Raw genomic sequence first — 14,534 nt, 5'->3', positions numbered from 1 at the left:
GTGCAGGTAGTCAGAGTACAGTACATTTTGCCTGTATATCACCAAGCAATCACAAAAGATTGTTGAAGACTTTTTTTTTTTTTTTTTTTTTTTTTTTTAAAGAGGCAAGCTTCACTGCAGTCTAACAAAAAGATATGGGTAATCTTGGATCTAGCTCCTGTTGCCTCAGGCTAAAGATTTGGACTGAAGGTTGCAGAAACAGCACTGGTAGCCCCCTTCATGACAGTCTCTGCAGATCTCCTTACTGAAGCAGCTCTGGGGTGGTGAACTTGCTGCCCTCATATACACTTGGGTGTTTTTGCAGTTCATGGAGGTGGGCAAGTCATGCAGAAAAAAAAATTCTCCCTTAAGACCAAGAACTCAGAATCTTGAAGTAAACCTCCTTAGATCTTATGAACTAATAAGTAGCCTGAGTTCCTGCTTCTGCCATAATATTTAGACAGGCCAAGAGCTCCAGTCCAGTGGTATCTGGCATGGCTGTGCTGAGTGGGAGACTGGGGGACTGTTAGGGCAGGCTACCCAGCTAAGAGCACTTGTAGTAAGGAGGAGACCATGTAATACCCATAATATTTATTATAGTCAATATTCTGCTTCCAAGAGAATATTCAGAAAAAAGTGTTAAAGCTCCATAGCTGAAAACATTTTTAAGAACATCTAATAAAAACCAGTCTTCATACAACTGCTCATGTAACTAGACTATTTTGGGTACCAATGAAGCATCCTTAAAAAGGCAACTGATTTGTGACCAGTAGGCAGAATGCTCATAAGATTTTTTTTTTTGGCAACAAGATGGACTTTGGAGGTGTACAAAGCAAGTACAGAAGTAGGGTATGTAGGGGTAAGTCCTGAATTGTCACTATAGTAACATATAGCCAAAATGGATTCTCTGATAGCAGCATAAAAGGGGATACTTAGTCTGTTTTTCTCTACACGCTGTACCCAGAGATGGACTTTTCTGAACAGGCAGCATACATGCTTGGGCTTAGCAGTTCAGCAGAGACCATTTACAGAGTCACCTACAAAAAGACTATTCTCTGTACACAGAGAAAACAGAATGGAAGGCTTGTGGGTGTGTAGAAGACAGACCCTTGGGTGCCCGGATGGCCAGGTTTATGGACCTAGCAACAAGCCATTCAATCTGCAATGGAAGAGGTTAGCTAGGTGTCAGCCATGGGCCCCTGTATAACATTACCCTGGCCTGAAACAGACCCAGCAGAGAGGACAAAGCAGCTGTCTGAAGCAGGAAAAAGGAGCCAATCACACCTCTAATTGTGGACCTACTGTCACATACATTAGCTCACTGAATAATGCATATCTAAGTCTTAAAACAGCAGGGAGGAAAGAAAAAAAAAAGCAGCTCAGCTCCATCAATATCTTCACCACCATTGAGAATGACACCCTTAACCTCTGATTTGAGGCCATGATCTAGCTTGGACTGAGTCCACAGCAGAGTCTCCCTTCCCTGCTAGCATAGCCTAGGGCTGAGCCTGCCTTGTTCCCCCCACCTAAGCAAAATGCTGAGACAAGCAGCGTGCACTTCCCTGCAGCACAGACCATGTCCATGATCACCAAAACTTCTCAGGGAGACCAGAGACATCTGCAGCAATGTGTCGTTTCCTATCTCCCTATCTTAGTGTATACAGATTGACTCAGGACCAATGGGTTTATGCTCCCCTGCCAGCAGATGGAGACAGTCAGGTTTCAAAGCTGATGTCACCCTAGATACACCCCACAGTGACCTCAGCCCTTCAGTATTCCTCTTAAAAAGTATTGGATATACTATTGAAAGAACTTGATTAAAAACAGATAACCATAACTGTACTCAAACACTGAACCCCAGTAAGATTATAGATGCCTTGATCTAGGGACTGGACAACTGCTTATCCTTAATCTCTTGGAACAGATATCCACTCCGGGGGCAAATCCTTGGCACCGTTCTTGGGCAGCTGTGGGTGAGATGCTAAGTCCATCTCTTGTCTACACTAAGGAAAACAAAGTCATCAGGGTAAGTAATTTCTCTATTTCCTAGTATGTAGGCAGATAAAGCTCATTCTACTAGAGCTCAGGCAGTCTAATGGGTTAGAAGCTAGTCCTGAGTCTAACTGGAAAGGGGAATGGCCTTCCTGCCTCCACATAGGCTCCCCATGACCACTTCCTTGATCCAGCGAGCTTTGGTAGCCTGTGAAGCTGGTTTACCCTGCTTCCTTCCACTATGAAGGACAAACAGTTGGTCCATCTCTTGGACCCAGTTCTGAAGCTTCTAGATACCACCCAAAAGCCTGACATTCAAGGGACAGAGGTGGTATTCTTCCACATCCTTGTGCCTATCCAGGGATGGTAAGGAAATGGACTGATTCAAATGAAACTCAGACTACCTTGGGCAAGAAGGGATGGAAAGGTATGAAGCTGTAACAGTCCTGGAGTCATCCAGAGGAATGGTTCCAAACATAACAATCCCTGTAGTTCAGAGATGTGATGAGAACAATGCCACCAGGAACAACGTTTCAGGGTTAAGTGCCAGGAAAGACTGCAGCAGCTGAAAGGAGGGCCCTGCAAAAACTCCAAAACTAGATTAAGATCCACAAGGGAACCAGCCACCTTAAGGGTGGCTGGAAGTGCTTCACCCCTTTCAGAAAACAGGCCATATCTGAATGAGCCGACAGGCTGGTTCAGCTTCACCTTGCCCCTAAAACGAGAGCCATTACCTGGACCTTCAAGCCATTAAGGGTCAAACCTTTAATCAAGCCATCCTGCAAAAAACCTAGAATTACTGGGATTTTTGACAGTCTAGGGGAACACCGTTCCTTGCACCAGGCCTCAAGCTACTCTCCAGACCCGCACAAACATTAGGGCTGTAGATTACTTCAGGCTGTGGAAGTTGTGCAATTACTGCCACTGAATATCATGCTTCATCAGGTGAGCCCTCTCAAGGGCCAGACCTTAGACAGAATAGAGTGATTCTCATGAAGGACTGTTCCCTGCTGTAGCAGGTCCCTGTGGGGTAGGAGGCACAGAGGGGTCTCCAACAGGAGTCTCCACATGTCTGCATACCATGGATGATTGCCAATCTGGAGCTACTAGTGGTGCTTGATTCTGTCTAAGACCCTGCCCAGCAGGGGCCATGGAGGGAAGGCATATAGCAGCTCCTCTTCCAGCCAGGTCTGAACAAGTGTTGATCCCCAGGGACCACTGATCTATGACTGAAGAATCAGGGCACCTTTGCATTGAGAGATGCAGCTAGGTCTATGGACAGGAGACACCCAGCAATCTACTACCTACTGAAAGGCTTTGGCCAACACCACCACCCACTCTTTGATCCAGACTCTCCCTACTTAGGTCTGCTTTGACGTTGTCTTTTCCTGCAATGTTGGAGTCCAAGATCATCTGTAGATAGATCTTATAGAATGGGCGGAAATACATCTATGACACTTGCTGGCTTTTGGTTCCTCCCTGGCGATTGCTGTAGGCTACTGTTGCATTGTCTGACATTATGCGTACTGCCTGACCCTGAAGTGGTTGAGTTGTAGACATACCAATCTGACTGCCCAGGCTTCCAGAGGTTTATGTTCCAGAGGGCCTCTTCCTTGGTCCAACATCCCTAAGCCATCAGCTCCCCAGCCCTAGAGGCTCGTCAGTCTTGAGGACCAGCCAGTTTGGAGGGGATAGGGTTACACCCCTGCCCAGATAAGGTTTCCTGCAGCCACCACTGGAGCCTAGAGCATACTTCAATCGGGAAGTGGAGGTGAATCAAATAGTCTTGATAGCAGGTTCCAATGTGACAGCAGGGAGCACTGAAGTGGTTGCATGAGTGCCTTTTGCCCACGGGCACTACCACCAGGGTTGACAGAGGACTTTAAGATAGTGCCCACACTGTCAGGCATATTGTGTTCAACAGATCCACTTGGACATCTTCCTTATCCGTGTGGTGGGGAGGAAGACCTTGCCCTGCTTGGTGTCAAACCGGACTCCCAGATATTCCAAGGACTGGGAGGGTTTGAGACTGCATTTGTCCAGGTTTATGACCCAACCAAGCTCCTGAAGCAGGGAGGTCACCCAGAGACTCTTCCACAAAACTTTGCCCAGATCAGTCATCCAAGGATGCACCAGGATTATTAATGCTGCCACTACAACCACCATAATCTTGGAAAGTGTTCTGGGGTGGTGGCCAGACCAAAGGGCAGTGCCCAGAACGGATAATGGCAGCCCAGTACTGCAAAGCCTAGGAAACTGTTTTTGTTGGATTGGAATATGTAGGTAGGCCTCAGTTCCAGGGAGGTTAAGAACTCTATTGTATGGTCATCATGGAGCGCAGGGTTTCCATGTGGAAATCACTCGTAGATGTTGGTTGACTCTTGAGATCCAGTATGGGTCAAAAGGAGCCTTCCTTCGTGAGTACGATGAAATAGATGGAACACCCTGTATTTTCCTGGGGCACAGGTACTGGATTATAGCCCTCATCCTGAGAAGTCTTAACAGGATAGACTCCACCGCCTGCTTCTTGTACTGGGAGTGGCAAGGAGATATCATGAATGTGTCCCAAGTAGTGCTGCAAAATTCCAGTACATACCCTTCTCGTATGACCACCAGTACCCATTTGTCCAAAGTGATAGACACTGTTGGTAGGACAGTTGACCCCCCATCTCCTCATTCTGAGGGTGGGTCAGAAAACATCATTGTGGGGTTCAGGATGAACCTGAAGCTCAAAGCTGACCCTCTTGGGCCGACTACGAATGGACTGAGGCCTCCCAAAGGGCAGAGAGCTCTGACGTGTCTAGTTTCTGTAGGGGCAAAAGCATTTGGAGCCCCTGTATCGACCCCTCATGGGTGAGGGGTGCTGTAACTGTTCGTAAGAAAGAACATATGAAATTACCATACTGGGAAAGACCAAGGGTTCCATCAAGCCCCGCATCCTGTTATCTTCTGGTAGCCAGGGAAATGGAGATTCTCCCCATTCACTTACCAGCTTTTCCAATTTGTTCTGAAGAGACGTGATCCCTTAAAGAGCATCTTTGTGAGGTTTGCCTTAGAGGTTGCTTCTGCTAATTCTGCAGCCATAGTTGTCTTCTGGCCCCTACCACTAAGGCCACACCTCTGGCTGAAGTACGGACTAAATCCGAGGCCCCGCATCTGTTAAGGTGGCAGCAGGTTCCATAGCCTCTCTGGGGTTCACCCCCAAGTCATCCACCCTCCCAAGAGGAGCAGGCATGAACAAGCTACCAGGGGCAAACAAGAAGCCAATCTGTAAGGTCATTGCTACTGCTTCAAAGGCTTAAGGATAGAATCCAACTATCTTTCATAGGCATCCTTTAAGGCCACTCCTCCCTCCACTGGATAAGTTTGCTTCTAGAGAAAGTGCAGACCAGTGCATCCACTTTATGGAAACACAAAATGCTCACTGCTGGTTCCAGTGGGTATAGAGCTTCTAATGCCCAGCCCCTTTAAAACTTGCTTCTGGAGCATCCCATTCCAGATCAGCTTCTGGATGGCTCCAGTTACTGGGAAGTAGCAAGAGGCTTTGCGCATGGAAATCAGAATGGGATTCTTCTTTCATTCAGTCAGATTCCACTCAGGAGCTCACAGGATTTTAAGGGTCTGGGAACCAAGGCAGCAATTCATCTCTATGAAAGGACTAACCTGGTTTGATATGGTTCCAATCCCAGGGGAATTTCCCCTTCTTCCAAAGGATCTTTGCTTTCCTCTGTGCATCAAGATTCCTATTAGGGATATCCTTGGCTCAGGAGAGGCATGCCTAGAGGTCTGCCAACAGGAATGGGAGAGGGGGCTGGCTGGTTTCTGTCCGGACAGGGGCAAGCGAGGAAGTAGACTGCGCCTGTACAAAGGCCTGTAGCCCCTGGAAAAATTCCACCCAAGTAAAGGCTGCCGGGTCCATGTCTAGCCCAGGGGAACTGGGGTGGGCCCAGCTGGGTCTTCCCACAGAAGGACCCCAGCCAAGGGATTATTTGGATCCAGAGTACTTCCAGTTAAGGCTGCCAATCCATCATCTGAATGGGAGGAGCTGGGCTCTGCAAATCCAGGGAGGCCAAATCCCCTTGGGCTTCCTCACAGTGCTGACAAGTTGGAATTCAAGTTAAGCTGAGAAACATAATATGACAAGCAGCACAGAGAGCAAGGCGCTTATGTTTCTTGGCTGCTGGCGCCAAGGGCAGTTGGCAAGTGCACGTTCGATCAGCTCAAGCTTAAAAATTTATGTGCGCACGTTTTGAGCACCTAGGCGGGGCACGGTAAGGCTCATGCACAGCCTGTGTGATCCTGCACTTTGTGTGCTTAAGTACACACATGGCATTATGCACAGTGCGTGTGCACAGAGCCAATGCACTGCGTGTACCAACGTTCTATGGCGGGCAGTACAAGCGATGCCTGCAAGATGGCGCTGTTGCAGTCTACCATGCAGTGCGCTGACAAAGCTGAAAGCAGGGCCTAGCCCATGGGGGGGGGGGGGGGCTGCTTAATCTGCTCACAAGCCCACTTCCCTGTGCTTCCAATGGGATCAGGAATGATGTCAGTACGGCGCATTAAGCAAGGAGACCAAATAAGTCTTACCAAAACCCCTCAGTCTCTGAATCAGGAGGAATTTTTTTTTTTTTTTTTTAAACTTAGCTGGGCTCTTCACTTACTGGCTGATTACAGAGACTGTCTCCAGCTGTAGGGGGAGAGGGCTTTGGCCAGTCAGTTGTGCTCAGCTTCCTGCACCCGCTGCCTTTCAACTGCTTCAGCAGCAAAGTCCACACCGGGAATGGCTACCGGACCAAGGCACACCTCTGAGGGATCTCTGAAATCACCTCAGGAATCTCAACTGGGGAAGGGACCTTTAGGTATCACTGCAGGAGAGTGGGGCTTAATCTTTCTCCAATTTAAAAGTAGAATTTCTACTTTTCAAAAGGTACAGCGATCTCCATAGGGAAAGCATGTCCGCACCCTTCTGGGAGACTGAGAAATACTGAAGGGCTGAGATCACTGCAGGGTGTGTCTAGGGTGACATCAGCTTTGAAACCTGACTCAGTCTCCTTCTGCTGGCAGGGGAGCATATACCCATTGCTCCTGAGTCCATCTGGATACATGCTAGGAAAACTCAGATTAATCAGTCTTTGAAAACCTAGTCCAATGACGTTTCGAAAACTAGGCCAATTACATTTGTGCATTGAAAATCTGTGGCAGCTAAAACTGGGGGGGGGGGGGGGGAGTTTGTTTTGATCCAAGTTAGAGTCTTGTGGACAAATGTGCCAGGTTAGAGGCACTCAAATTTCAACAAAATCCATTTTTACAGAATGACCTTGAGATTTGAATTGCATCTAAATAAATTGACAAAATTGCTATAGGTTGTTTGGTGGGGGGGGGGGGGGGGATGGACACAGAACTTCATCCCCTCCTTGGAAGGCCCTTTATATGTACAGTGTCTAGTAACCTGCAGTTTAAGCCCAGCAGTCTAGACAAGTAGACATCCCACTAAATCAGTTCACATGTATAGGCTCAGGTCTTCTCCTTAAGTCGGCAGACAGCGGGGAAGTCCCTCATTGCACAATAGTGACAAGCAACTGATTAAGGGCCCTTGACTGCAAGGTTCCAGGAACGTTGTCACTGCAATGAGACTAGAATGGGGGATATCCTTGGGTAGTTGCAAATACTCAATGCTGCCAGATCCCAGCCCTGGTCAGACTGAGCTGAAGCCCAAAAAAGTAGTAGGGAAGCTGCCAGATCCTAACGACCCAGACCTAGTAGCCCATATGTTTAAGTATTTAAGAGGATAAGACAGTTACAGAATTGCGACCACAGTGTGCCTGAAAATCAGTTTAGGACAGTGGTCAGCCTGGCTGGGACTCTAGAATCCAAGAACAATCTGAAATGTGTCACAAGGTGACTGCCATTAGGACTATAATCAGTAAAGCTATAAGAATACTGAGCGGCCTGCTGTTTCTATAAGCAAAAATCCCTTGCTATTCACATCTGACAAAAAATATGCAACAAAAACCTTTAGAAAACTTAATTGCGATGCCCCCACCATTCTATCAAGGCACTTGTTTATTTTTGGACAGAAAAGGGTTAGCAAGACCCCTGAATTGAAAGTAGTCCCCACATTTGGGTGGTTTATCCTATAGCAAGCTTTTAAAATCAAGCACAGAACATTTCAGCTAGCAGAGTGAATTTTTTCTAAGCACAGGCCAAATTCTTGCTTCTAGACTATTTACACTTATGAATTAGTTACATGTTTTAGGTACCAAAATTATTTGCAGCTCTGAATGACTGTAGTCCACCATCCCCCAATCTGTAATCTTTACCCCTATATTAGGACAGCTAGCATGGTAAAGCCTGTGCTAGTAGCAACTTGGGAAGCACATGGGACCCATCATACCTAGTATGTGCTCTCCCCCATAGGTGATGTTGACATCATAGTCTCCTGGTGCATAAGGTGTATACTCCACGCTACAGCTGCCATCTTTGTTATCTTTGCAGGACATCTTGGATTCTGATGGACCCTCTACTGTTATCCCCAGTCCACCAATTCCAGCACCTCTGTCAAACAAAAGATCATTGGTCTTTTAAAGGTTAGTTATATACAAAAGCACTTATTGCCTGTCCTCCTGTTTATGAGAACACAAGAAAAGCTTTACACCACTCCAATTTCTTCAGTGATCCAAACCACCACAAACATACATTTGTCTGATGCTTTACTAACTATGCACCACTACTCCTTATGCCACATGCATTTATATTTCATAAATAGTACAGTATAGGATGTAATTGCTTCCATTGGTGAAAAGTCTGCAGGTATCAAAGTTGCAAACTTTACACTTTAGAAGGTATGTGTACATGGATAGTTCTATAACTTTCAGTTTCTGCAGGTAATTGAGATGTTTCATACACTTTTGTAAATTCAAACATGCATATAAGTGCAAACTCCTCTCCACCCCCCTAGAACGCCTCCCACTATGGGTAAAAGTATGTGCATTCCAACCCTAGGCATACAGTTTCATTTATTACATTTGATTATATCACCTTTCATATGGCAAGGAGATTTCTCTGCATATAGGGAAAAATAGTCTATGTAAATAGCTTTTCAAAGTTTCCCTCCTATGCATGCAAACAGTACATTTCATTTTTCACAAAAGTGAGGAAAAGCCACTTAGTCCACATCAGCCAAAAATAAGACCTGGTGTGAGGAAGAAATAGCTCTGAGGCGTAGGGTGACTGCTGAAGTTAGTGGGTGCACCAGAAAGTTTGCTGCTGCCAGGTTCCCTAGAACCCGGTCCACCCTACTACATTACCTTGTGAGTACTACTTTCTTTGATACAAAAAGCCTATCCAATTTATGCCCACAGTAACCCAATCCTTAGAGGGAAAAGTAGCTAAAATCATCCCTTAAAATTGCCTAAACAGCAGTTACAATAAAATGTGAAAAAAAATTTCTGCAGGAACATTCAAAACCATTTTCTGCATGCAAATGAAATTAAGAGCAAACTTGTTTAAAATAGAAATGAGGAAGAGGTCCATAATGCCGTAAAAGCCAGTGATAAGCACCATAGTGTTTCACAGCAGAATTCCAGTTACACAAGAACTGGACTTTCCAAACAAAATGCCTACCAGATACAAAATAGAAATGTGCTAACAAAAAAAAAGCCAAAAACTGTACTGGAAACCAAAATCCCAACTGTATTAGGCATTGCAACAATGGGAAAAAAAAACAATCATTCCTTGTAAAACACAGCAATAATCAAGACATTATAATATTAAAACCATGCTAATAAAGTGTCAGCCAAACATCCAATAGTTTTAAAAAGCTTGCATAAATTTGTTCTATTTCCCAGGGCAGGCTACCATTTATACATATTCACACCCAGGCAGGGTTCCCACTCATACACAAAGACAAGACACAGGCAGGCTTTCTGCATTGGGTCTGGAAGGCTGGTGGTGGACCTGATCGTGCCTGTGGCCGAGAAGAGGCAGGAACCTGTTCTCCCGCTGCTCATTGCCTGCCCCATTCTATTCAAAAAAAAACACAGGGCTAGTGTTTCCTCTCTGCCAGTGATGGCGAACTTCAGTCCGAGTGCCACAAAACAGGCCAGGTTTTCAGGATATCCGTAATGAATATGCATGAGAGATTTGCATACAGTGGAGGCAGTGCATGCAAGTATTTCATGCACATTTGTTGTAGATAGCCTCAAAACCTGGCCTGTTTGTGGTACTCAGGGACTAGAGTTCACCAACACTGCTCTACGCTCATTTTGTGATGCACAAGATCAGCATAAAGCATGTACTGCTAGCGGCCTCCCGGGCCTGTTCCTCTTGGCTGCCGGTGAGTGCCTGCCAGTGGCCTCGTGGGCTTCTTCCTCTGTTTTAAAGTTGGTGGTGCTTATGTACCACTGTGCACTATGGATGCTACGCCCATGCTCTTGGAGTTGATCAGCATAAAGAGAAATTTTAGATTGGGGAGGGACCATGTCAAAGTAGATGTTTTGTAAGCAGGGCCAGAAAACAGGTTAGACTTTGGCACAAGCAGCATTTTCTATTTGAAAGCAAAAGTGTTGATATCAAGAACAGGAAAGAATTACCTGGTAATGACGGAGAATGCATTTGGCTTATTTGTGAGGCCTTCTTTAAGCCCCGGTCCCTGAGCCCGCACACGTGATGGATGGCAACCTTCAGTCACACCAACTTTAAAAGGACTATTTGGAACAGGCTCATCATCGTAGGTTACCGCAACTGTGTGAATACCTTTTAAAGTAAATTAAAAAAGGTATTACGATTAAAGAACTTAATACCAATACAATGCCATCAAGCTGTACGTCCTAACTTATGAATATTTAAGGATGCAGAAGAGCTAGAATTTGAATCTTAGGTGCCATGCCTGAAATTTGTGGCTCTATCAAGATCTCCCATTTTGAATTCACTGAAAAATTGGTGACAAGATGAGTCACATTACCACAACATTTAAGTATTAAACAAGTTAACAGAGCTAAATGAAAAATTGTACCCTGTAAGGAACTGTTACCTAAAACATTACTGTAGCTAGGGCTACAGTGAACCATAGAATAAATAGGACATACTTGAACTAGCAGTACCAGATATGGCCCATTCTCAGATTCTTTTAGTGTTGCAAAATCAGTCTCTTGCTACAGGACTGAAAAGTGGCCCTGCCCTCACCACCTAGCTGTGCTCTGCATAAGCCACGCTGAGCCCTGCAGCATTTCCTGATCTCACAAGTCAACTGGGAGAACAGGAAACGCTGCTGGCAACCCTGTGACTCAAAGTTGATAAGTACATTTAAAGAAGTCTGAGGATGAGGAGCAACCGGAGAAAGATATAGGAAATGTACAAGGGTTGGCAAAGAATGAAGGCAGAAGCAAATGGGTGCATCGTTGGTGAAATGAAACAAAGAATGAGTGTTTAGGAGGGGCAAGAGGTGATTTCCTGTTTTTACACCACTTCCATGACAGCCAAAGTAGTGAAGAGTGAAAAGAAATGGAAGAGCGGAAAAGTTTGCTAGCACGACGTGTAAAGCTGGAAGGATTAAGTGGCTTTTGTGCTTGTTACAAACGGTAGTATGCCAGTTTATAAATGTGATGTCTAAATCTTTGCTGTGCATGACCGTGGGCTTTAGTTACAGTTTCCAACACAAGTCGGGAGAATTTCAGCGTCCTAACCTTTTTCAAAGGGAGTGTATTCCACATCATAAGTCCCATCGCCGTTGTCTTTGACCAGACAGTCTGTGGAAGCTCCTGAAGGATTGGTGATGTTAGTTTTAATATGATTTCCTCCTGTTTTTGTAAGCGGCCGGGAATCAACCGCAAAGTTAGTTGTAGCTTCACGGAAAACTTCTGCAGGGAAGAAACAAAATTTAATCACAAGGGTAAATCTTAAGTCCATCGTATTTGTTTTACCGGGAGGATAACAAGCAGGATACTGGGATTTTGCCAATACCAACTTTTTTTTTTTGGTAAAAAGCAGCTGTATTTGTTACAAATAAAAGAAATGAGAGTATTGAGTAAAGTTGCTTAGTGTCAGAGCGGTCCCATTTCTGTATCAATGTTCTCAAATATGAATAAAAAGGTGTAGAGTAATGGAGTAACTGATTCCTGTGTTACAGACTTGACAAATACTGAAAATGGCTAGGAAAATGGGCTGAAGACTGAAGTTTTTTGCATTTGTTCAAACAACTAGGGATCAGCAATATGCTGAAGACTGATAAGAACTGAAAAATCTGAACAGCAGGTAATATGCAGAGTTCAACAGAAAAGCATGCAGACAGGCGACTGTGATAAAGATACTAGCTGGACATTTGTTGCCAAGTACTACCAAAATAGCCATAGCTGTATATGGCCAGCATCCTATAGCCTGGCTCTTCATATAGGATGTTGTATCTAAAGTCCTTTTAAGAGAAAGAATTTGAACATCCATCCTATCAGAAATCCATGTTCTCAACTGTACTCAAGGCATCTAAAAGTTATATAAAAAAGCACTGTTGAACTTCTATCAGAGACAAGAGAGACAAGAGATCAAAGGAAGCAATATCTGCATATTCAATTTGTCTCCCCACTTACAGGCAGATACAGTAAAAAATCACAGGAGAGAGCGGGCTAGTGCCCGCTTTCCTGTGCACACAATTCAGTAAATAAAATTCAAATTAGGGCCCGCGGTAAAAAGAGGCGCTAGGGACACTAGCGCATCCCTTGTGCCTCTTTTTGGACAGGAACGGCAGATGTCAGCAGGTTTGACAGCCGCTCAATTTTGCCGGCATCGGTTCTCAAACCCACCGAGAGCCACGGGTTTGGAAACCGAACGCCAGCAAAACTGAGCGTCCACGCGAGCTGATTTTAAATTTTATTTTTTTTTATTTTTAACTTTTGGGACCTCCGACTTAATATTGCCATATTAAGTCGGAGGGTGTACAGAAAAGCAGTTTTTACTGCTTTTCTGTACACTTTCCTGGTGCCAAGAGAAATTAATGCCTATCCTTTGGGTAGGTGCTTAATTTCTGAGAGTAAAATGTGCGGCTTGGCTGCGCATTTTACTTTCTGTATTGCGTGGGAATGACTAATAGCGCCTGCAACATGCATTTGCATGTTGCAGGCGCTATTCGTTTCGGGGGGGGTTGGACGTGCGTTTGACGCGCTATTACCCCTTACTGAATGAGGGGTAAAGCTAGCGCGTCGAAAACGTGCATCCAAATGCGGGTTAACAGTGCGCTCCGCTGGAGCACACTGTACTGTATTGGCCTGTTACATTGCTGAAGCTCCTGATTTGGCCCGTCAGAATAATTCAGAGTAAGAGTCAATGCAAAGATGAAAGACAGGAATTTAAGGGCAAACCAGAGGTAAGGTGGTACAATTTTAAGGGTCCCTAGACAGTATGAGAGGTCACATAATGTAAGCTATAAGACAAGGCTCGTCTGTCATCCAAATTTAATACGTTATCCAATGTCCAAAAATGTTTGAGATGTTCATAAAAATTAAGATTTTAAAGGGGGGTCATTTTTCAAATCATGATGGGCCGTTATCACATGTGTTAGAGCATTATCACATGCAATAACGCCCTAAACGCATGTGATGACTTCATAGCAACTTTAACATTTAAATGAGGGGAAAGGGACGGGGTAAAAGGTTTTATGCTGGTACCCCTGTGGGTGATGTTTTACACATTGCCGGCAGTAATACCAGAAACACCACCTTTTGTAGTGGCACTATGGGGCAAAAGTGTGCAGCCGGCCGCATCGAGGCAGTGCTGTGCACTATCACCCCCCGCCCCACCACAACCCCTTTTCTGGCTGCAGCTCATTCCGCTATAGAATGATAAATCCTATGGAAAGTTAGGAGTGGCTTCCTTTGTTATATTCCCCACTACAGGAGCTATGCAGCTTACACCAACCTTGAGCAGGGCTAGGTTATATGCTATTGGAGTCCAAAAGATGTGCACACACACTAGTACAAGCAGAGCAGTTTATACAGAATGGTTGGACAGAGGCCATTCTGGATAGATTTCCAGATAAAGTATCCATTTGTTTTCCTGGATAACAATCACATAAAACCAACTTAGTTTCAGATAATGTTTCCTTACAGATGAGGTCTAGGGACCAGGATTTTCTCTTCAAGATGAGTTTCCAGTCAAATCTATGCAAACCATGCTCTGCTGGAGATTGAGCATGTTGTGTGGTGGCATGAAATCAGACGAGTGTATGGTGGCTCCTCCCTACTCAGACACCCCCATCCCTACCCTTCCATGCAAAGGGCTAGTGCTGCTTAGTTTCATGGAGACTACAGCATTGGCCATTGAACAACTTTGGCCTAATAAGATTTGTCATTTACTCTAGACAACATTCAGATCTTCCAGATTAGTGGGAGCCTCTCTTACAAAGATCTGCATTGTCTTATCCTCAGTCACACCTCATACACTTTACATGCATACAGATCACTTGGCACAACCTTTCCCTCCACCCCACACACAGTAGATCACTATATAGTCCTATAGAACCAAAGATGTTATACAGCAATGCTACACCAGCAAACATGAAGTCAGACTACACA

General features: G+C 45.0%; 1 protein-coding gene across 1 annotated transcript in view; it reads right to left on the bottom strand.

Moving 5' to 3' along the window:
- Positions 1-14,534, bottom strand: part of FLNB (filamin B) — a 248,494-nt gene that overhangs the window by 53,440 nt on the left and 180,520 nt on the right. Inside the window, 3 exon segments of the mRNA XM_029600955.1 lie at positions 8,369-8,529; positions 10,566-10,728; positions 11,658-11,831. Of these exon segments, the coding sequence (XP_029456815.1) occupies positions 8,369-8,529; positions 10,566-10,728; positions 11,658-11,831 (498 nt within the window).

The sequence above is a fragment of the Rhinatrema bivittatum genome, chromosome 4 (genome assembly GCF_901001135.1).
Source record: "Rhinatrema bivittatum chromosome 4, aRhiBiv1.1, whole genome shotgun sequence".
Lineage (NCBI taxonomy): Eukaryota > Metazoa > Chordata > Amphibia > Gymnophiona > Rhinatrematidae > Rhinatrema > Rhinatrema bivittatum.
Note: the sequence above shows the minus strand (reverse complement) of the source record. Positions and strands in the feature narration are given on the sequence as shown.